Source organism: Prenolepis imparis, unplaced genomic scaffold (genome assembly GCF_030444845.1).
Source record: "Prenolepis imparis isolate NDT839.2.m4 unplaced genomic scaffold, iyPreImpa1.0 SCAF_1, whole genome shotgun sequence".
Classification (NCBI taxonomy): Eukaryota; Metazoa; Arthropoda; class Insecta; order Hymenoptera; family Formicidae; genus Prenolepis; species Prenolepis imparis.
The window spans coordinates 10,560,939-10,583,986 of record NW_028141159.1 but is presented as its reverse complement, the minus strand read 5'-3'; the positions used below and the strand labels follow the sequence as shown (position 1 = coordinate 10,583,986).

Sequence of the window (23,048 nt, the reverse complement as noted above, 5' to 3'; positions counted from 1 at the left end):
TACATAAAATATCGTTTATAGGTATATACTGTTGAATCTCGATTCATACTACTTCAAAAAGGCTGACTAATTTTGAACTGTACTACTGAACATAAAGTTAGATTTTAATTTCTTACAATCTGTTATTTTGTTTTTTTAGACTAATATATTACACAATTAATATAGTTCCATTTAAAAATTAGCACTGTTTAATCTTGATAAACTTAAATGTTTTCTGTTTAATTTCTTGAAATATTTATATTAATAAAAATATATATATATTTATTTATTAATATTGTATATATATATATATATATATATATATATATATATTGTAATAACAATTTTTGTAATAAATTTTTAGCGGTTTAATAAATTAGCATTATTGATTGGAAACTGCATAAAAAATATGTTTTTTTAATACTAGTATAATTGTCCTTTAATATGATTCATTTTGATGAAATATTATTACTTGTAATTTCCGGAGAAAGTTCATTTAATGCAATAATTTGGTTTAACATAATTATCACAATTAATAAATTAACTTGCCTAGGAAACTATCAAGAATCAGCAAGAGAAAAAGAAAGAGAAAGAGAGAGTAAGAGAGATAAAATATAAATATTAAATATATTGAAACTTAAGTAAAAATTATTATTATAAACATAAACTATTAATAATGGATTACTAATTAATAAAAAATGAAAAGATTAAAATAAAAAATTAATATTGCCTTATATATTTTTTTAGAATTAATAAAGAACACCTGAAACTTTAATTATTGTGATATTTAGTTGCATTAGTTTTTATAAATGTTTTTCTATTATGTTAAAATTATTTTTGATTTTTTGTAATTTAATTGATATATTAATATGTGCGTTATATTAATAAAATATTATCATATTATAAATATTATTATTATTAGTATTTTATTATATCTTGACTAATATTATTTATACAAAATTAAAAAAAAAATTTTTTTAGATTTTAAAAGATTTTTAGAAGTTTTTAAAACTCTTTGTTTGGTTTCTAAATATCATCTAAATATTATCTAAATAAAAATTTAATTATTTCTTATCAGGATAAAAAAATTCTTCTAACTTATGTACAACCTTAAAGTATTAATTAGTAATAATTCTCTTTTTGTAGAATTTCTTAGTTCTCCATCTCCTGCTTTTAACCATCGCGTCAGAAATCATGCAATCAGTCTCATTTGTGAGAAATTGATGCAAATTAATATTACTTTCGAGGAGACTCGGAACAGCTGACCCAATAAGAGATTACCCTCCGCCCCCTCTGTCACAATATTAGCCCCTGAAACTTCTCGCAAAAACTTTTTTCCTTCTGACTCGCAAACTACCGAAGATATTCCATTTTAAGTGCCCTGCTATTTAATGAAGAAACGTGGGCACAAGGCTGGAATAGTCCGGGATGGGGTTGAACATTGGAAAAGGCGGAATGAATTGAAGAGGGTTGGGGGGGGCAAAGAAGCAGCAGGTGATAACATCAGAATGAAATTGAAACTTTCGCACTACTGCTCCGTCATTTTTCTGTCTGACATTCGGCAACGACGACGACGACAACGTCGACGTCGACGGTATAACGCCGACATCTGGATTCATTACTTATAGTCTGGCACCGCTCAGTTATTACGAAACTTACGGTGTCTTGGGATAGCAATTAAGGCGCCCTTTTACTTGTTTTTTTTCCGAACAACGTTGTACTAATTAAGCCGGAATCTTGAAAGTCTGAGTCGGTTTTAAAAGGAAATATTTAGAATATTGTCTTAGTCGCGCCGAGAAATATATAGTTTTACTTCATGAAAAATTATTGAATGCATAAAAAGAGTGAAAAAAAGAGAGGATAGTATATATATATATATGTATATATATATATATATATATATATATAGGTATATATATAGTTTTTTCAGTGTGTGTGTGTGTGTGTGTGTGATTATCAATATATGATATAATATAATTATAATATATACTATCCTCTCTTCTTTCACTTTTTTACGCATTCAATAATTATATATATATAATATATTGGTAATCACTCTGAATAAACTTTCCCACAATAGTGAGTACGGGTATAGCGAACCTTAAGCTTTTCAATGCTTGAAAGTTTTTTTAAAAAAGCCACTCCAGTCTTCTGAAAGTATAATAAAGAAATATAAAATCTTAATATTTAAAATATAGTACTTATATAGAATATTAAGATTTACAATATTAATATTTGAATCGTTAAATAAATTATTTTAATTTATATTCCTATTATTTCTGCTGATCTATTTATCATATGTGTGTCTGCTATACAGATCTTTGTGAAAGTTTTTTCGTAATTATTTAAATATATGTATTCACCCAGTTCTTACCACAATTAAAACCAACAAATTTTGCAAATATTTATTCAATAATTCAATAATTGTAAATGCAAGTAAAAGGCTAAGCTTTTAGATGCTGAAAAAAAAAATATATATATGGAGAAAAACAAAATACTCAGACTTTATTTTTATTTTTTACTGTAAATATTTTTTTTTTTTTACTAAATAATAGATTTACAAAGTTGACATTTTTTTTATTAACATCATTTTTCTTGTTAATCGATAAAGTGATAAATAAATAAAGTAAATCGCATCGTACACACTGTGTAATACTCGCATACATTAATGTCATCACATAGTTGCGGTACTATTAATACACAAACGTATGTCATAGCAAATAATTATTGCTGCTACATTACAACATAGCACTATATTGTTGATAAATACTCGAGCATTGTATAATTACTTTTGTCCGGATTTCATGATTATTTGGAATCCAACATGTAGCGAACATTCAACATAATCCGAAATTTCCATATCGTATTTATACGGTCTTTATAACTTGACACCTTCTACACAATATATTATAATTTATAATTATTATGCTTAAATAATAACATCTTTTTAAAAATACTACTAAATCTTTAATATTTGTTTTTTGTATTTATAATTACTTATAATTTTTAATTAAAAAAAATCATATGTCAAAAAAAAAACATTTCAAATATTTTATGTGAGATTTGATCTGTTTTTGTTATATATTTGTTAGTTTCATTTCGATATATATGGCCCAACAATTTAACATTATATTACATTTATACAATTATATGCGCTCCATTTTGGATTTTGCTGACGGAAATGATCGGATCGACATGAAAATAAAGGATGCAAACAAGATTAGCTATTTATAGAGAAATTAATCGCTCCGCGGAGATCTCGCATTATAGCATTTTACAACAATTTGCAGGACAGAGCTCTCTTGAAAGTAATATTTATGCGAGAACACGTTATCGCATTGTCAGTTTTTTCGCGCTCGCGTACAGGATGAATTTAGATCGCGCATATTCGCGATCTAAAATCATCCTGTACATACATATCAATTTAGGAGCATTAGCGTATGTATAGCCCCTCTCGACAGATAAAACACTCTGTGCATAAATTCTAACATTATAACGACTCATATTTAGCACACCATTAGAGTCATATGAAGCTTATACGTTACGCTGTCACGCCAATTCGTGCACGACGGCCGTTATCGCGTGATAAAATTCGCACGTGCAATTTGTCACACCCGGCCGAAACATTGTTGCGTCACTTTAATAATAATTTTGCGGTTACAGTGGCTTGCTCAACGGTGACGGTGACTAAGTGTCAAGCGGCTCTGCGCACCCTGCAGGTTTTCACTTACTTCCGACCGACGTGCCTCTGCAGGGAGCCGCATGTCGATCCGGACTGCAACAGCTTCCAGAACTTCCTGTTTGACCATCCATGTGACTATGTGGAATGGAAAGGTAAGGATCTGCATATCTGCGATAAATTGCGACACGAAGTTAATTCTTAGTTTCATGTATACACAACATTGTTGATTTAATTTTCTGATATCGTATACCGTATACGATGATGATATGTGTGTTCAAGATTGACAAATATATTATTTCTTCTCTGAACACACTTGAAATTATTTTCTAATTAAGGCTTGTCTAACGCAAAATATCGATTACAATGCTTTTTTAAAGTACATCTGTGTTGAGGCAGAGAAATCGATCGCGAACAATTAATTATTACAAGTGCGCGATTTTGTCGTACAATTGTAAAATGTTGATGGTACATGCGACTTATTGTCAGGAATTTTTCCTTAAAGACGAAATGAAAGGCTGACGAAATCTTTGCAATTCTATATAATTTCGTTTCTCTACGGGCTTTATTGTTGATTTTTCCGAGGGCTTATTCGGTTTACATCGGTGAGTCTTTTGAACTTTTCCAAATAATTCACAAATAATTCTTTCGCGATGCACTTTTTTGTTTATATGTTGCTTTTTTGCAATCCTCGTCCTTCATTTTGGGAAAAATTATTATCTTTGATAAAGTCGCTTTATAGACAAACACTTTCAGCGATCGATATATGAATTTTGTATTCACTGTGCAGATTAACAGTTTAATATACATTGTTTAACGGTTTTATTTAATATTCTCCAATTTAAAATATATTGATCCGATTTTTGTTCTCAATTTGTATAACATTGACGTAAATCAGCGTAAATGAACACAATGAGCGTATTCTCCCAAGTTAATAAATTTTATCAAATGTTATTTTATTAGCAAATGCCAATAATATTTAATACTCAGTGATTAAATTAATTAGAACAGAAGCTAAAAGACATTCTCTTACTCAGCTTATATCGATCATTTAGTTACGTAGATCGATGGCTAACTATAACTCGGCTAAACTGCAGCAAAGAGGAGTGAGTACAATTCGACGAGGTAATAAGTTGCGCAATTAGGCCACTCCGGATCGCGGCTTAATTACATTTATCCGAAAGCCGGTCATACGAGAACGGATAATGGAAACCCCGCAGCGTAGCCTGACTCCGGCTACGAAACCAGGAAGCTTCGGCACTTAATGAGATTAAATTCGCTTCTGTGCCTCGAAAAAGGAAGCGGAAGCGGGCTGCAAAAAATCCGACTTATGAACCGCAGACTAAAAATTATATATATATATATATATATGTATATTATGTGTCAAGTAATACGTATCAAGTGATGGATAAAACTTTACATTTTTAATAGTTCACCATTTTGGAAAATTTTAAGAAAGTCAGAACAATTTCACACACAAGCGCAGCTATAGAAGTTTGTAAAAATTTGAAGAAACTTTTTGTTATATGTTCCCAGAAACGGAAAAATGTAGCTTTCTTGAATTTCCTTTAGTTTCGCAGAATATATATATTGCTAGGGTGCATATATTTTTCTACAAAACTAAAAAGCTCAGAGATAAAAAGTGAGTTAGACATTTTTCTACAGAGACATCTTTATAGAGAGATTTTTCGATTTTCTGATGTCTGATATAAATCATAAGCGTAAGTGAAACAAACCGCGAAAAGTGGCGACGCAAATCGAATACGAGAAGAAAATCAGATTTATCATCGACCGATCGCATTTTATTTGACGGACCACAAATACAGAACAAAACATTTCGGCAATAAAATAAAAGAGGAAAAATAAGATAAAAGAATAGTCAGTCCCCGACCTACTTTTTTATTTTTTCGACGAATGGTGGAAGGGAAAGATGGAAGAGCGACCACTTTTTGAAAATTAAAATGTGTATTGACAATTGCCAGTCAACGTAGATAGATCAGTCATCTTAACTCCGGAATTAAGTTTGCAACGATTAAATGAATAATGCGAGACTCGTTAGACGGGAAGGATAAAAGTCACGAAAGTAATTTGAAAGAAGTGGCTGTCTCGAAAAAATATTCTTTCGGAAAACCTGGTGGTTTTATACAGAGAAGAATTGTTGCTTTGTTAAAATTAACTTTAAATTTTAACTTGCTCATTGAAATGGATATTTTTCGTGTCACAAGCCTTGATTTATTTAATATCAATCTTTGATGAACGTCTCGAGGAATCGTTTGTTTAATTCCTCGAATGAATATTTTTGCAGACAAGGATCCATATCCAGTGGATGCATTGCCGACGTGCAATCATGCACTCAGCACTTGTTTACGTGGGAAGCCTTGCAGTCAGATTCTCAAAGACTTTAAGAACAACTGTAAGATTCAAGAGAACCAGTGTAAAATGGAGAATCGGTAAGTGAGCCAATAAGTTTATTTGTATTTATTTTCCCATTTATATTAATTCAACGCTGTGTTATTCGTTTGTTGCACCGCAACATTGTGGAGAGTAAAATTGCACACGTTTGACTGAACATAATTAAAAAATTAAATTTTACATTACTGTAATAAAGTGGTATCAATGTTTACTTTGAATTGAAGAGAATGTATAGGGAAGATTTAATTGAGAATCTCGACTCTATAAGCGAGTTATAAATTTATTTATTTTCTTTCTCATTCACACTTATTAATTTTTGCTGTACATTAATATACAATATAATAACTCGGTGATATCACATATTTATATATATTTAAATATATTTATATATAGTATAAAATTTTACATATACAAATAAATATACAAACAAATATAAATTTCACTTTAATATTTCACTTTATGCTGTTGTAACAAATTGGTATGAAAAATTATCATTTTGCGAGAGAGTTGGATTTTTATCATTACACGACAAATTTATCACAGTATTAACATAACATATGATGAAACTATACTACATTAAAAACCAATTTTGCGCTATAATGAATAAAAATTTAACATTATTTACTTTTTGAAAAGGAATTGACATCAGAGTCCTAAAATATAGAAAATGTGAATATTGGTGCTAATAGAAATTTAATCTTGTCTTATTATGCATTTTTAAAACCCACGTAACTAAATTATTTTTATTTAACAAAATTAATGAAATTAGAACAACGATAAATAAATTGAAAGAGTGAATTTGGGCCATTTCGGAGAAATTACTCGCGAAGACAAACGGTGCACCGATAGACGAGCGGTTAATTAATTGTTTGCGTGTAATTAACTCGTAGAAATAAACAGAGAGGATTGTCGCGCTACAGAGCATCGACAGTAAATTATGTTTCCCAGCGTAGTTTTAAAAGTTGCGCACCTCGCACCTCGTGCTATCTCGTTTTATCTCGCCGCGGAATTTTCGCGGCCACTTTGTCCCAATCCCATTAAACCCCGAGATACGAGCCCCTCTAGTCTAGTATCGTAACTCCGCTGAGTTAACGTTGAGGCCGGAGCTTGCAAACTTTCGAGATCAGCCGCAATGTGTCAGACAATAAGTTATGATCCATGAACGAAGCATAGACGATAATTTATCGGACCGTTACATCTCTGGAAAATCTTAGAAAATTTTCTTTTATATAAAAAAGATCAGAGTAAAAAGTCTCGGATAATTTTAATCTTATTTTCGTTTGACAAGTTTGTTAATACGTAAAATTAATATAAGATATAATACATATGTCTTTTTAAAGAGAAAAAATTTGATACATATGGGATTGAAGTTAAGAGAAAGAAATTCAACAAAGTTTTTAATAAATCGAGAATACGTATAAAGAATAAAATTTTATTTTTACATATATGTATAATCTTTTCTGTATAAGTTGATTTTGTGAAATTTGAATTTTCATAATAGTAGATAGAATCTTACTCTATCAATATAATCTACTATATATGATTCGGTTTTGCTGAAAGACAGTTGTTTTTGTCGTAAAATTATCAACAAGCGCATTTTTAATTATGGGATTTCTTTGACTATTAGCTAAAAGTTTAGTGATTTCTTCGTTGACGCGTAATGATCTTATATTTCACTTATTTAGTTTTTATCTTTCTTTAATATTTGCGATATTTGCGAAGTCATTCTTAGTTCAACCGAGATTTCAACCGAGATTTCAAATGGAGATTTTTAATAGAATTTATTAATTATACCATTTTTTATACATTAATAATATATAATAATCGATAAAGTGCACATATACATATATAAAAAGATTAATTTTTTCGAATTCCAACCAATTGGAAAAATAAATTAAATCGCGTATTAAATCTTTGATTCTTAATAGCAATCGCGTACTCGTGGATGTAGTTGTCTTCGCGACGTCAATAAACTAATTGCCATTAAAGCAGCGCGTGCAAATTAGCTCATTAATCGCGCAAAGAGGCGACACGGGCGTCGCTGGCGCTAAAATTACCGGATTGAAAGTATCGTGGGAAAACGCCGGACTACGTTCCCGGAAGTCATCGGCGAGCGCGTTGCAACTGCAATTGCATGCAACGCCACATAATTTCCTTCGTGGAAATGAATTAGCTCGCTGTACTGCCACTTCGTTCTCTTCACTTCGCGATTCTTGAAGTGAACGAAAAAGGAACGTATATGGGTCAACTCAATTAATCCAGTTTTGCTAAAAGCTAAAATAGCAAAGTTTCAATAAACTAATGTAAATTGATAGTAATTAGATTAACGTACCATGTTTACTTTTTTAAAAATAATTATTTGTGCTCTCTAATAAAGAGGAAGATATTTTGATTTATTTCTCTTACCGCATTTCTGCACTGAATATGATAATATTTGAGTCTTATCGTATATTATGTAAATGTGTATGAAACAGACTATGTACTTTTTAATTCTTATCGCATTTCAATACAATTAGAATATAATGTCAAAATATAAAACTTTTATAGAAATAAATATGATGTTTTTTAAGTCGGCCAATAGAGCCAAGCGCGAAAATTAATTTTAATTTTTCGGAACTGTATCTCTTGGTTTGAGATTACTGAGTTCCATTGATTAATTAACCTCGAACTTACAACGGAAAAATAGGCGAGAAAAATATTGGTCCGAAAAGTCGCTGGAAGCGGGAATTGAACCCGCGTTTTTCGCTTGCCGGGCGGCCACTGCTCTTACCACTAAGCTATTCAGACCCTTTCGATCCTATATTTTTCATTTGCCTTCTAATAGATGTTAGTAAATAACGCCTTGATTAGGTCCAGGCGTAAATATATAAATTAAGAAATATTTTAATCGGCTCTCAATATTAATAAATAAATATGATGTTTTTTAAAGTCGGCCAATAGAGCCAAGCGCGAAAATTAATTTTTTTAGTTTTTTAGTTTTAAAAAACATCATATTTATTTATTAATATTGAGAGCCGATTAAAATATTTCTTAATTTTTATAGAAATGATAATTCTAAATGAACCATGAGAAGTGAAACGTGTCACAGTAATATTTTATGATAACTGAATAATATGTAACATGATATCTACATAACATGATATAATTATACATTGGCTTATTACATAAATAATTATTTATTATCTATGATATACATAATTATTATCTGTGATATACATGATATTGTCGAAAATCACGATTTATTGAATTTGATATTGATTTTTCTACAAAAAAAATTCGATTGATATTTCCTTTTATGTTTTAATTTTTAATGTTCATACACTTAAACATTACATTAAAATTTTGTTAAAAGAGAAATTATTGGCGAAATTAAAATAAGCAATACCATTAAATTTTAATTTAAACGAATATATATGAAATTATGAAAAGTACTTTTCCTTGATTTATTTTATATTACGTCATATCATTAAAGGGAAGTGCAAGTATTATATATATTCGCAAGTATAACTAAAACTGTACATCATATTAATTGTACATATAATTGTACATACAATTAATTCAGGCAGAGTTATCTCGCTTGTATTCCTTGTCTCAAGGAATATTCGTTTTTCCTTGCGGCGAGATCAAGTCTAACTCTAAACGTAACCGACTGTGGTTTTTACGGTAAACATTAATTAAATTAACGGGATCATTAATTGTGGCCTCTCAAGTTGCTCAAGGATACCGTATCTCCGTAAATCCGTGCAAACTGTCCAAAGGACGATTTTGCGGCGGACTCTGCGTCTTTATGAAGTAATTAGACGAGTACAAGAAGAGCACATCACATGCAAACGCTACATTTTTTACTGTTTAATTATAACATTAGTCTCCTGAAGGCATACTTTTATATTCATTTCTATGTAACGAATATAAAAGTATACCTTAAGAAAGTTGATGATATAATTAAACAGTAAAGATGTAGTGTCTGTATGCGATATGTTGTATTCGATAGATTAATCATTTACAGATTTGTAGTAAAAAAATAATGAGAATAAAAATTACAGAGATTAAAGCGCGTAAAACTGATATTTAATAAATATCGATGGTAGCTTTGAATAGCAGTGCTATCAAATAATATTGTACTTTTCGCGAGTCGCGTCACGAACATGGTTCTGCAAATTCCGAAGAAATCCGTAAAGTTCTTCTAAGGTCTCTCTCGTTTTCTTACCTTCTCTCTTCTGCGCGATAGTGTTCTCCTTTATCCGTAATAACATTGAAATTCAATCCGTCGTTCTTCCCGATAAAAGTAAACCTCGCCGGTGAAGTTCCTCGATCATCGGTCTTTATCCTTGTTCCCATTTTCCTTTAATCTGCGATACCGAGATCGAGCAAGATGGTGGTGGTCCACCGATCGAAACTGTTCGTTATCCTTTTTTTTATTTTGCTCTTCGTAAATCAAATTATAATCCATTGAAACATTCATATTTCTTATCCACTTTTCATTCTTTTCTATGACGTTCTTGTCATTGTCGGTGGCATAATACCAAGGATCTTCGAAATCGTTGAAGGAGAGTAAGTTGAAAAAAAGAGAAGACGCTCTACCCTCTTATTGCATTCGGCGGCTCAATTAGCAGAATTGAGAACTTGTCGATCGGTGGAGAATGTAACGAGTCCGATATCGAAGTGCCGACCTTCTGTAGACGTGGAAAATCCATCCTCCCACCTCCCTTTTTCTGGCGTGTCAATAAGCTTCTATTTCATTTCTGTCGGTGACGTCGCGAGAGTTGCTCTCGAGGAAACGTTGTAAGTTCGTCGTCGATGTGTAAAAGAAAATGAACTTTGCGAACCATGCGATTAATTATCATAATAACAATTATAAATACAGCATATAGATCTTGGAAATCACATGATTTTTTAATTGATTCTTTTTTGTGAATATTCCTATATTGTTGTAAAGAACAGTTTATTTAAAATTATTATTTGTCATAAAATTTTTTATTTTTCTATTTTTATTATTTTGAAAAACTACAAAACAAAATACAGTATAAAATAAAGTCTACTAATAATTATAAAACAGCACTCTGTTTCAGTTTAATTCACTAAAAGTTTGCAATTTTTTATTTATCCGGCTTGCTAAATTTTAATATAATTTTTAATCTATAATTTTTTATTTACAGTTTAAATATTTTATGGATGACTAAAGATATTGCAACGTTATATTTCTTAATTTGAATTGTAAAGTATATAAGAATTGAAATACCATTATTGAAAATAATTGAAAGCTTAAAGAAATATTCTATAAAATTAGAAAATATATTCTTTATTATAAAACCTCTAGATTAATTTTATTAAATGCATCAAAATTATTTTATTTTAATTCATTGAATAACTGATTATAAGTTGTATTTGTATTTCGTAGCGATCCGAGTAGAGTTTTGAAATCAAAATTTGAGATTGTAAACACATTGGATTATAGAAATTCTGTATCGATATCCCATTGTCCGCGTATTAGCATTTAAAATATCATGCTATACGTATGCTAACCGTACGCTACAGTCGGCACTTCATACTAAAACGTAATCCGTATTAAATTTGATATTAGCATAATATCGATAGATATTTATATACTGCGATTTAAAATTAAAATACTATATTATATGTGACACGCAAAAACTCACTTAAATAAAATTGTTATCATAAATCACACATATCAATAAAAAAATTAATATCACAATTCGGCTAAACTATTCAGACTTTATTACTTAAAAACTTCAAATATTACTATTATTTTCTCGCTAATAAAAATAAAATATCACCAATTTTTCTTTTATTTAGTGTAGTTTTTTTTTAAATTTTTTATTATAATATTAAATTAATTTCATTAATGTTCGTCAAGTTTATAATTAATATCTCATAGTGGAAATTAGATAAAGGAGATTGCAAACACATCTGAGAACGCCGTAGTAAATACGATTTATCTCGTGTAATCGGCAACGAGTATCTTCGTAAGAAGAACCGAGCGAAATGGCGCTCGCATTACAGATTAGCGAAATTGATATTAATTAGGACGATGAGTCGCATAAAGGATGGAAGGTCTACCTTACGATGTAAGAGGAAGGGAGGGTGAAGTCGGAGTCACTATCATGTGGCTTAACTACCCACTTACATGTTGTTAGAAACTTTGGATCCCGCGGGCGCTCACCCGTGCGGATTTTCTACTTTGTATCTCTCTCCTCTCTCCTTCCTCCGTTGCACCCAATTCGAGTATCGTTAGAGGGTGCAGCGAGGATGTTTCGAGGGCCGGAAGAAAGAGGATCCTTAAGCAGGGAGGAAATTGTCTTTCCTTCTCGAGGGCGGAAATTTTCTTGCCGTCCCGCGTCGAATTTCTTGCGTGAGCGAAACGTAGCGGAAAAAGATAAGGGGAGAGATACACTATCGTCAGATGCATTGTACTGGTTGCGTCAGATATTAATCTCGGATTAATAATTAAAATGATAGAGCTTGTGTGCAAGAACGAGTGATAATAATACGCAGAAGAATAATTTTCTTCGTCTATAGGTCTTTTCTCTCACGCGCCTTTTACTTGTTACGTTATGATATTTTACACTATGCATTCTCAAAAATCAAAGTAAATTTTCTTTCACAAACTATCATGTTCTGTGATTTATATCATGTATATAATTTAATTTCATCGTGGATAAAAACAAAAAGTCTCCGTTGAGATGAGATCTTTTTGAGTGTTCGAAATAGCTCCTCTCAGAATTGTTGCGAAATATGTTGCGTCATTCGTCGGAGGCCGATTGGCTCGACAGTGCAGAATTTCCTCTCGCCACTGACGAGTTATTCATTTATCAAGCGGCAATACACCATCTTTCTCCCCGACGAGTGAATCGTCTCGAAGACGAAGGCAAAGAAAGTGTGCTTTCTAAAAAGCTGCCGCTTTTCCGCTCTTTTCGGCCGTCTTGACGAAGACAAACCTTTCTCGACGGCGCGTTTCGACCGCGACGTCGTAGTAAAAGAATATCACACACACTTACACGTGCAGAAGAAAAGAGGGAAAACAACACGCTTTCTCGGAAACAATGATCTTTTTGTCTGGAAAAAAAACCTTAACGTTTCCTTTATTAAATGATCAAACTTTACGTGTGCGTAAATGAATTTCGTAATTTGATATCTCGACTGATGGATGCCTGAACTAGATTGCGGGATGAAATTGAATTAGTTATAATTGTCATAAAGCCCGTTATTTGCATTATAACTTATAATTTTTGGATGTTTTATGTACATCAGTATTTATTCTTTCGATAATTTCATTTATCATTTCATTTAAATAATTTTATATTATGTTTGTCAAAGAGGAGGGAGACGATTATGTATATTTAAAATAATACAATAATAAACACATATATGTTACAGAATATAATAAACTAAAAGCTAAGCTGAAACACACATATAAAGTATTCCATTACATAAAATATATTCTAGTAACTGTATAAATTTACAAAACATTTTTTCCAATATAAAATGCATCGAAGCTATATTAAATAGAGAGAAAAATATAAATGCGCTGCAAAATAGTAATTTGAAAGATTAAAAACAAAAAACATTTAGAAAAATCGATTTAAACAGAAATAATCCGTAAATTTAAAAGCTTTAATTTTCAATTTATTAATACTTTTTCATTGAGTTCGTTGACTAAATTAATCTTATAAAATAAATGATACTCTAAAATCTTTTCTCATTCTAATTTTATTTTAATCTAATCTAATTTTATCTTATTTATTCTAGAATTATATATGTATATATATATATATATATATATATATATATAAAATAACAACGATAATTTATGTCGTTGCTATATGTGAATTTACATAGTAACGAAAAATTATCGTTAAATAAAATAAGATGAGATTAGATTAGAATTATATAAAAGATAGATGAGAGGAGATTTTGCTACATGAATTTGCGTGACAACGAAAAATTATTGTTACAGTTTTAATACGCATCATAAGCCTTCGTATCATAAGGGCATTATTCGTGAAAAAAAATGCTCGATATCTAGTGATTACGTTTAAATAAATTAGATTCGTGAATTTCGTCATATCGGCGGGGCGAATGGACGTAAGCGTGACGAAACGCATCTCTCGTTGAAAATATTTATGACGCGAAATGGCCGAACTGTGTAGCGCGTTAATTAGGGTTGCCACGAAGTTCCCAAGGGATCGGAAAGCGAAGATAATTACGGACGTGTCGGCGAGACTGTCGGTCCCTGACGAAGGAATTGACGTTCGCAACGAATGGATTGCATCGATCGGTACGTCACGTCGGCGTCGTCGTGTCGATCTCTCAAAAACGCGAAACCGATGACGAATTATTCGCGAAAATTAGTGAGCAAGCCGAGACGAGACGGAGATTATTCAGAGTGGAAGTTATTAAGTAATTTAACAATTTAACGACAACTGAGACAGTTTATTCTATAAAATACATCAATATTTTTCACTAAATAGATTTAATCTTTTCTCTTTTTCAAATAAACTTCTTTTCTAATTTATATAAATTTTATCTGTCTATACAAATCATTTTCAAGTTGTTATTATAATTATATTTAATTTGTTATAACATACAATATATAATGCATACATTATATGGTATGTATGTGTGTCGTATAATGTTGAGAATTTTTAATGAAAAATATTTTTTATTAAAATAATTTCATTTAATACCTTTCACGTTTTGTTATGTCAAAGATAATTTTATCCTCACACAAGAATAATTAAAGAAAAAGCGGAAGGATGTTTTTGGGGCTGTTTTTACTTAATAATTATAACTCCTCGTTTAAAAATCATTTTGTACAGACATATGTCCATTTTCGCGGGCGAGAAACAGAAAATTATTCATTTCTCCAGCACCTTCGCACAGACGAAACCACAGCAACGCGGTCGCAATATTAAATAATTCCTACAGCAGTTCTATGGCAGAATGAAAGTCAGACAAATGTAACAAGCATCCTCTCATCATCGTCGTAACCGGTTGCGATCGATAAAAAAGTTCGTCTCGCGCTTCGCTCGATTTAAATTAAATGTCAACAGCCTTCACCGAGTCCCAACTTTGTTCGATCGGCAAGTCGTCGCGTGCGTTTGTTCTTCGTCGAGGGACATGCAACTTGGCCGATCTCGGCTACGCAAACTCGTTTTATTTTCTTCCCTGTTCGTTAATTAAAAATTCTCCACTTTCTTCCTCTTGCTCATGGTGGCGTCGATGAGCGAAATGACAATTTCTCGTTATAACAACTAGTTTTTCGTGGTTTTTAAATTTTTTAGTGCTCCATTTGCGAGAGAATGAGAATATAAGATTTTCAGTGAGAAGTAAAGTAAGTGGGTAATAATATATAACGCAAACACTTGTATGTAAGACTTATAATTTTTTTCGTACAAGTGTGCCAGTTATATATGCAATACAATGAAATTTATCAAAAGAAAACAGACAAAAATATTACATGTACTCGCTCTATATACATTCTCATCGTCATTTGATTTAAATTTTTTTGTAGAATGCATAAATCTAAAATTTCGCGTGCAAAATCGTGCAAAATAAAATGCTCGCTTTTTATTATCGTAATATTGGAAAATATATTACAATTTTCTCTATAAAATAAAGTAATACATAATTGTTTTGTAGGAGTTAAGAGAATTTATTCTAAAATTTATTACAATTCGCAACTTATATACATTATTTATACTACAGAAGTGGTATAAAATTATTTGTTACGTCAGCTATTATGTTTACAACTTGATTGCTAATAAATCCTATGAATCTACATATATTTATATTTAAAAAAAGAAGTAACATCGCGCGATTAACATTCTTCGTTCATGAGATTATGGAAGATAAAATGTAAGATTTGATAAAAATGAAAAAAATCTGTTCGATCAATTTTGAAATTGTCGACTTGTCAATTGCAATTCTACTGCAACACTCCCTCGAGTCACTTTAAAAATAAACCTACACGCGCAAAGAAACACTTGTACGTCCTCCAAATTTTTATTTATCTCTTCATCTCGCATCTCTTTTTATACCGTCGTTCTCGCTTTGAGAAATTTGGAAGTAAAAATATATTCCACCGTCAAACTACCGTCGCTTTTACTAGGCCATTCTCGTCGATCCCCGCGGGAAAACGTGGCTTTGAAGAAATTACTTTGATCCGGGGCAGGGCCTTTTACGCGCAGAATCTCTCGCTTACACTCCTTGTTCTATCTCATGATAGAGAAAATAGCGAAGGGAGTGGGTGGCAGGTGGATTGCACCGGCAATTTCACACCAGCGGAACGAGAGGGAGACGGCACGATAGGTTTACCACCTGAGGGTAGAAGCGTTGTCTCTCCTCATTTCCGGCCAAGGTCGGACGTCGTTAATCGTTTATCGAGCGTCACGATGGAATTTTTTACTCGATACAGAATCGAACGATTCTGGAAATAACAAACGCTAGTATAACATCCAAAACAGTAACATCGTATCACAGTTTTAAATTAATTGCGTGATTTCTCATACGATCTAATAGTAAATATAATCAAGAGCACAGATTTTATTTAATGTTAATTTTTGCACTCTTGAAGTGAATAAACTCTCTCTTTAATTTTCGTGCAATCGCTTTACGATTTTGCGTCAGCCAGAAGATTTAAAATTGTCGATCTTTAAAATTTATACTGTCTATTTTTCGATTTAGTCGGATTTAGTAGACATGCATGCAACCGAAATGAAAATGTATGGTCGACATTATGTCCTCGGAGATCGCACTCGCACACCGTCTTCACGCGGCATATCAAGAGAGAAATAATTTCATTATTATAAGTGGCCTGGGATTTTCAAAGCTACGTGTTAGATGCATGTGCACGTATATATGTATGTGGATCTTGAGTTACCGAAATGCATTAACGTTTACGGTTTAGCAAGTCCGAATAGAATTTCTAAGTACGAAGGAATTTTCTATATATATTCGAAACGTCAATTTTTTTCTATTTTCGCTCAATCGGAAATACGTCAGGCTAATTATACGTTAATTAAGACTATCGACATCTTTTTAAGTGTCTTAAGTGATGTTATTTTTAATATTAGTCTATCTAATTTTGCAACAATTTTTATTTATTTTGTCTATGTATATAAATTTAAATTATGCTTGTTACGAATTGAGTTTTGCTTACATTTTAGCTTGAGTTAAAATTAAGTTTTATATTTAAACGTTACTTTGAATTTAAATTTTTATGAGAAAGTTAAATTTAAAATATGTTTCACAAAAATGGCAAACTTGATGAAATATTTCTACGTATCGAATTGATACACGTAGCTTATTTCGGGACCGTTTAAAACTTTCCGCTTCAGCTGTAGCATCTCATCGATTACATAACGCGAATCTCATAATCGCCTTTCCAATTCGAGAGACTTCAGCGGCGCCGGGAGATGAAATCCTCGGAAAAAAAAAAACCAATACAAAATTTATCGACAAGCCGCCGCTAAATCCTGCCGCCTTTATTTCCCTGTCGCGAGGCGGCTGCATCCGTCGAAGATTTATCCTACTCGACGCCTCGGGATTGTTCGCGTAGCGAGGTGGAGCGGGAGGGAGGGAGGACAGGAGTCGAGGTTGCGCAAGATTTCTCTCCTTCCTTCGGCTATTTCCGACCGGGATCACCGAACACTGATCGTCGATTGTTTGAATCGGCTTTAGCCACCCTCCTCCTCCAACCCCATGTGCATCTTCTCGATGCACTCCTTTCCTTCTTTTCCGCTCCATGCCTCGATTCGACTGTTTAGCGGAGATACGAGCTTTCGGAGTTTTCTCGAGAAGCGCGAGAAAAGCCGGGCGAGACGGGATTTCCATACATAGAGAGAGAAAGAGAGAGAGAGAGAGACTTCGATATGTTTCCGAGGCGAAGTTTATTGAAATCCGCGCTTACCCCTGTAGTGCAAGCGGAACGTATCCCAGAAGGGAAACTCTTCGGGCTCCTCGGGGACATATATCTACTCACTATATTTTTTTAGAGGAGGCTGTTCTTAGCTTTTATCTTCAAAACAGTTATGAGGAGAAATAATTATTTATAGTATATTGATACTCTTTTTTGGCGCATTAAAATCTTCAGAAATGCTCAAACGAAAAATTATTATATTTATTTTTAATAAATTATTATATTTTTATCGTTAATAAATTTCCTCGTAATTTTTTCTTAATAAGTACTCTTGAAAAAAAATTGCACTTGACTTCTTGATCCTACAACAAAGCGTATTTTAAAATTGGAGTATTCGTGCTGTTTTGCAAGAATGTTTCGCACGCTAACATTAACAGTATCGATAGGCAGTGATGGTAAATTAATTTTAGAGATCGGCGAAGCGCAATTTCCATGCATTATGCTTCTTTTCGTCTGCACTTTCATCGCAATTCTCTGTTTCCCTACTCTTCTCCACCATACCTACCCTGCGGCCACGCTCGTTCGTCGGCGGTAACAAGAGGATACGCCGAGCGCGTTTCATATTTATAAAAGAATTAATATTTATTCGCCCCCGGATAGCTTTTTGCTTGTCCACCTTCCGCCCAGATTTCCATTTTCACCCGTCCTCTCAAGTTTGCCTTGATTTTCGTTTTCGAGTTTGACGCGTTTCTTGCGTCATAAGAACAACTCGACGAAGAGACATAGCCTCCCTTACGCTTTTCCGATACGACTTCTTTGTAGCGGGTCTTACGACATTCGTTTACTGCGCAACAAAATATACTATAGATATATATTGGATATCTCGAGAACAAAATGTGGCTCTACTTGACGTTTCAATTTTAATAAAAAATATTGATATCGTGTATATTTTAACATTGATTATGCTCATTGGAATTCCATCGAGTAACCATTATTTATTACATCTGCATTTTATCGAAAGGCTTGTAACACAAAATCTAAAAAAAAAAGAATCCACATCTCTTGCAGTTATCTTGTATATATTTTTTATTTTATCCGTTTAAGGTCAATCGTTTTACCGGAAATATCCGCACACACATGGTCGAGCATTCGCTCTATTTCTCAGTTCGTGACAAACACTCGTGTCGTCATAACGATCCTGTGCGTAGCGCGCGTACACTTCGATAATTACGTTATCCCGCTGATTGCTTTCCAATAACACGTTTATCTGGCCCAGTGCGTCCTCTGTGGTTATGAAGCGTGTCAGTTTTCGGAGGCGCGCCGCTTTGTCGCCGCTCCGGAACGCATGAGTCATTTCGATGACCACACACATCCCGTTGCGCTTCTTGCTCGCTTCGTTAAGCGTCACAGTTGCAAGTGCAACCGCCGGCAATCGACGGTTCGTAAATTTATTTTATTTCCGAACCCAAAGAATTTTTTTCGGCTGTAGTTTCGAAAAAGCGTCAAATTTAGGTGTTACAAAAAATTTTAGAATATTCAAAATTAAAGAATAAAAAAAAATTTAGATAAGAGTGTAAGAATTGTCGCAGTTTCGCTTTCTTTTTTTTTTTTTACATGCAAATACTACGGGTTTACATTGATAAGGGATGAAATAGATAGAAAGGGAATAAAAAGGCGATCGAAAAAAGAGAGACGGAAAAAGAAAAAGACCGAGGCAGTGAATGGAAAGTACTTTTCGGGGCGCGAAGAGCTATAATTCTCTGGAGATGTACCTGCTAGACGGATGTTCGGATAAATACATGTATCTACGAACGACGAGAAGGAGATGGATCACTGCCAGGAGAAATACAGCCTATTGCGAATAGAACGAGAAATAGAAGCATAATGGATAACTATTCCCGCGATGATTTCACGCAATTAAACGCACTGTTTTCGGTTCAAAAATTGCAACACCAAGAGAATTGCCGAAAATAAAACACAGGCAATCATGAATCATATAAACGTGCAGTCAATTTATTAAAGTCGCTACAAATCCCTTGAGATTTTCTTTAGAAAAATGAGTCTTCTTTAGAATTGCCAAAGTAATCCAAACTAGTTATTGCGGGATACAATCGGAAAAATTTTTAACGGAAATATAAAAATACAAGATAATTATTAATTATTTATAAAAATTGACAAAACAAGATTAAGCCATGCGCGCGGTATGACATTATCTAGTATTTCATTATTTAAATATTTTTTAACGACTTTTTAGAAGATTTTATTTATAAAATTGTTGAAAAAATAGACAACACATTTTAGAGCGTCGCGTAGGAGAATGAAGAGGATCCGCAAGGATATTCTCTTCAATCATATCCTTCGTTTTTTGAGGATACCGAATTATATCGTTCGAGCAATCATCATCGTATTGTAGCATGAGTTCGGAAATTAGTAGGCGGACAATTTATACTGGCAAAAAGAGGGATGGAGCTGTCTGAAAGGACTATTAGCGCGGGAGTAGGACAATTAGCGCGAATTGCGTGTCTGATGCAGTTTTCGCGTTAGTCCGATTATTTTAGCGTCGTCGAATTTTCGTTCGCAAACTCTCTCTCTCTCTCTCTCTCTGTTGATTAAGCCGAATTCAGGTTAGAAATTAGTACACGTCGACTGGTCAGTTACGAATAAAAAGGGTTGCGAGAAAAACGATAACAACATTTATTGTTGTTGTATTGGCGATTGTTTTCCGATTATTGATAAAAAAAGGGGAAAAAAAAGCAAGCGTAGTATACCTCATATCGCTTGAATGGCATAGGACGCTCGTTCGAAAGTTTCGAAACAGTCTGTTGTTCCAGTATATATCTATTTGATATCTATTATTTTAGATGTTATAAAAAGTACAAAAAATAAACATTTTAATGTTTTCTGAAAAAAAATGTAGTTTGGCGATTTTTTAAGCTGAAAGATTGCAAAGTTGAACTATCAATTGTATAGTACTGAAAATATACAATTAACATTATATTTACAGATGTTAATTTTTGTGAAACCTTTTGTTTTGGAAAAGTTTATTAAAACTGAAAATTTAAAAAACTTTTTTATTTACTTAAATTTTTTTATTTATATTATGTTGTAATTAGAACGAAAAACTTGAAATCACTAGTGACTTAATATTGTTAATTGCTATAATTAAATAATGAATATAAGATTTATTCATTGCATGTGCAAATAATGATAGACAAGACTGTCTGACACGATTGCGTGCAGGTTTCATAAAGGTTGAAAATCTTTCGCCATTGTATTTCCATTTTCTGACGTATCTTGAATGAATATAAATACATATATAATTCTTGTCAAACTCTTCTTTTCTCGCTCCTTAATCTTTATAAAATATTACACGACTTAACATTTTTCGAATATGTGCGGATTATCTTTATCGTTATTTTAATCTTATTGTTATATACTGCGATAGTATGTATCTTTAGCTAATATTTTACATTTGTATTCGAGAAATTCAGAAAACCTAAATATGCAAATAATTTTAACAGAGAAAATCAGCAACTGATGTAAAATACTAAATCTAGAATTCTCAATCAAAATTTCAATTTCTCCGAAATCTCCAATTTCAAACAATCGAGTTTTACCATTCGAATTTCGAACAGGTTTCATATTTCTGCGTGACATAAATATATTGCTGCGAAATTTTGTAGGGTATGAAACGCTTTGTAATTTTTTTTTTAACATTTTGGGAGGGACCGTAAATGGGAATCGACACCCGGCGGGCATAGAATCAACGCCCGGCGCAAAGGCAAAGGATGCTCAAAAGAGTGTCTTGTTTCGAGTTCAAGAATTCGAAACCGTTCGCATTAGAATCCATCGCAAAACCGGAAGAGCACGTCATGCGATATCCTTTCGGGCTACAGCACCGAAGGATATCGGAACGGGCGAATACTTGTATTGTGTGTGTATATGTGTATGTACACGTGTAAAGTTCTGTGCGCTCAGTGAACAGATTAGTACGGATTACAAGTTCAATGTAACAGCCATCGATTGGCGTCATGAACGGCACAACCGCGAACGATGCACATGCAGCTGCATAAGCAAAGGAGGGTTTGAAAAACACGGGAATAGCTAGGTAGCCTCAAGCAGTGTTAAAATGCCATTTACAAGCAATTACTCATATCTCGTAATAAGCTGGATAAACGTTTTCTTATTTTATCTTTACCACTTTAGTAACATATATTCCATTTTACATTACGTATATTGAGAGAAAGATTAAATAATATGTAAAATAAAAAAAATATAATCGTTTCTCTAAAATGCATATCTAGCTTTATGATATACCTTAAATGCACAAATGCTTCTGATAAAATATTATACGTATATCATATATATTTATATGGAACTTATTTTCTTCTGACATTTTTAATTATTATCCAATTAAATGTATAACATTTTCGCCATAATGTGACACCGCGTCTCGTGTAACAGATTGTTTTATGATAACTTTTGCAACTCGCATTTGCATCCGTTACACATTTACATTCGTTTAGTACATTGATGTTTTTGTTAAGTGAACAGGATATAAATCGGCATGAAAATAAACCACATATGAACATATTCGCCATTGGGATAATTATCAATCTGACTATCGAATTGATTTACAGTACACGATAGATCGTTTAAGCATAATGACAATAATAAGGTATGGCACCCAGCTCGACTGACAATGTAATTTCATTGTGAATTTATCGGCTTTTACGAGCCACTCGTAACTACCGGCACTAAACTTGCTCGCACAAAATTACATTGCGGCGATGTATTTAATATATTCGTATATCCGCGCGAGAGTTTCGTGATGAACACATCAAGTCAATTTCGCGAGAGTTCGCACGGTTGGTCGCGCAATATTCGACGCTTACAATTAGTTGTGAAACGCACTACAGAACGGAACGAATAATATTATTTTTAAGCGCGCTCCACATCTTGGATTTTTTATTTTTTGTGAAAAAAGTAAAGGAGAATTATATTACATCAGATCAACATTTCGCAACTTTTATCAAATTGTCTATTTTATTAATTAATAAAGTGAATAATACAAATAATATTATTATAATTTTCGAGATT

The 23,048-nt window shown here is 32.5% G+C and overlaps 1 protein-coding gene across 7 annotated transcripts in view; it reads left to right on the top strand.

The window, feature by feature from the left end:
• The window catches only part of Gfrl (Glial cell line-derived neurotrophic family receptor-like), a 294,550-nt gene that overhangs the window by 159,281 nt on the left and 112,221 nt on the right, over positions 1–23,048 (top strand). For all 7 annotated transcript variants that reach the window (XM_083054292.1, XM_083054331.1, XM_083054325.1 and 4 more), the window contains 2 exons: positions 3,643–3,813; positions 5,964–6,108. In XM_083054292.1, coding sequence (XP_082910418.1) covers positions 3,643–3,813; positions 5,964–6,108 — 316 coding nt within the window. The remainder of the gene's footprint in view (positions 1–3,642; positions 3,814–5,963; positions 6,109–23,048) is intronic.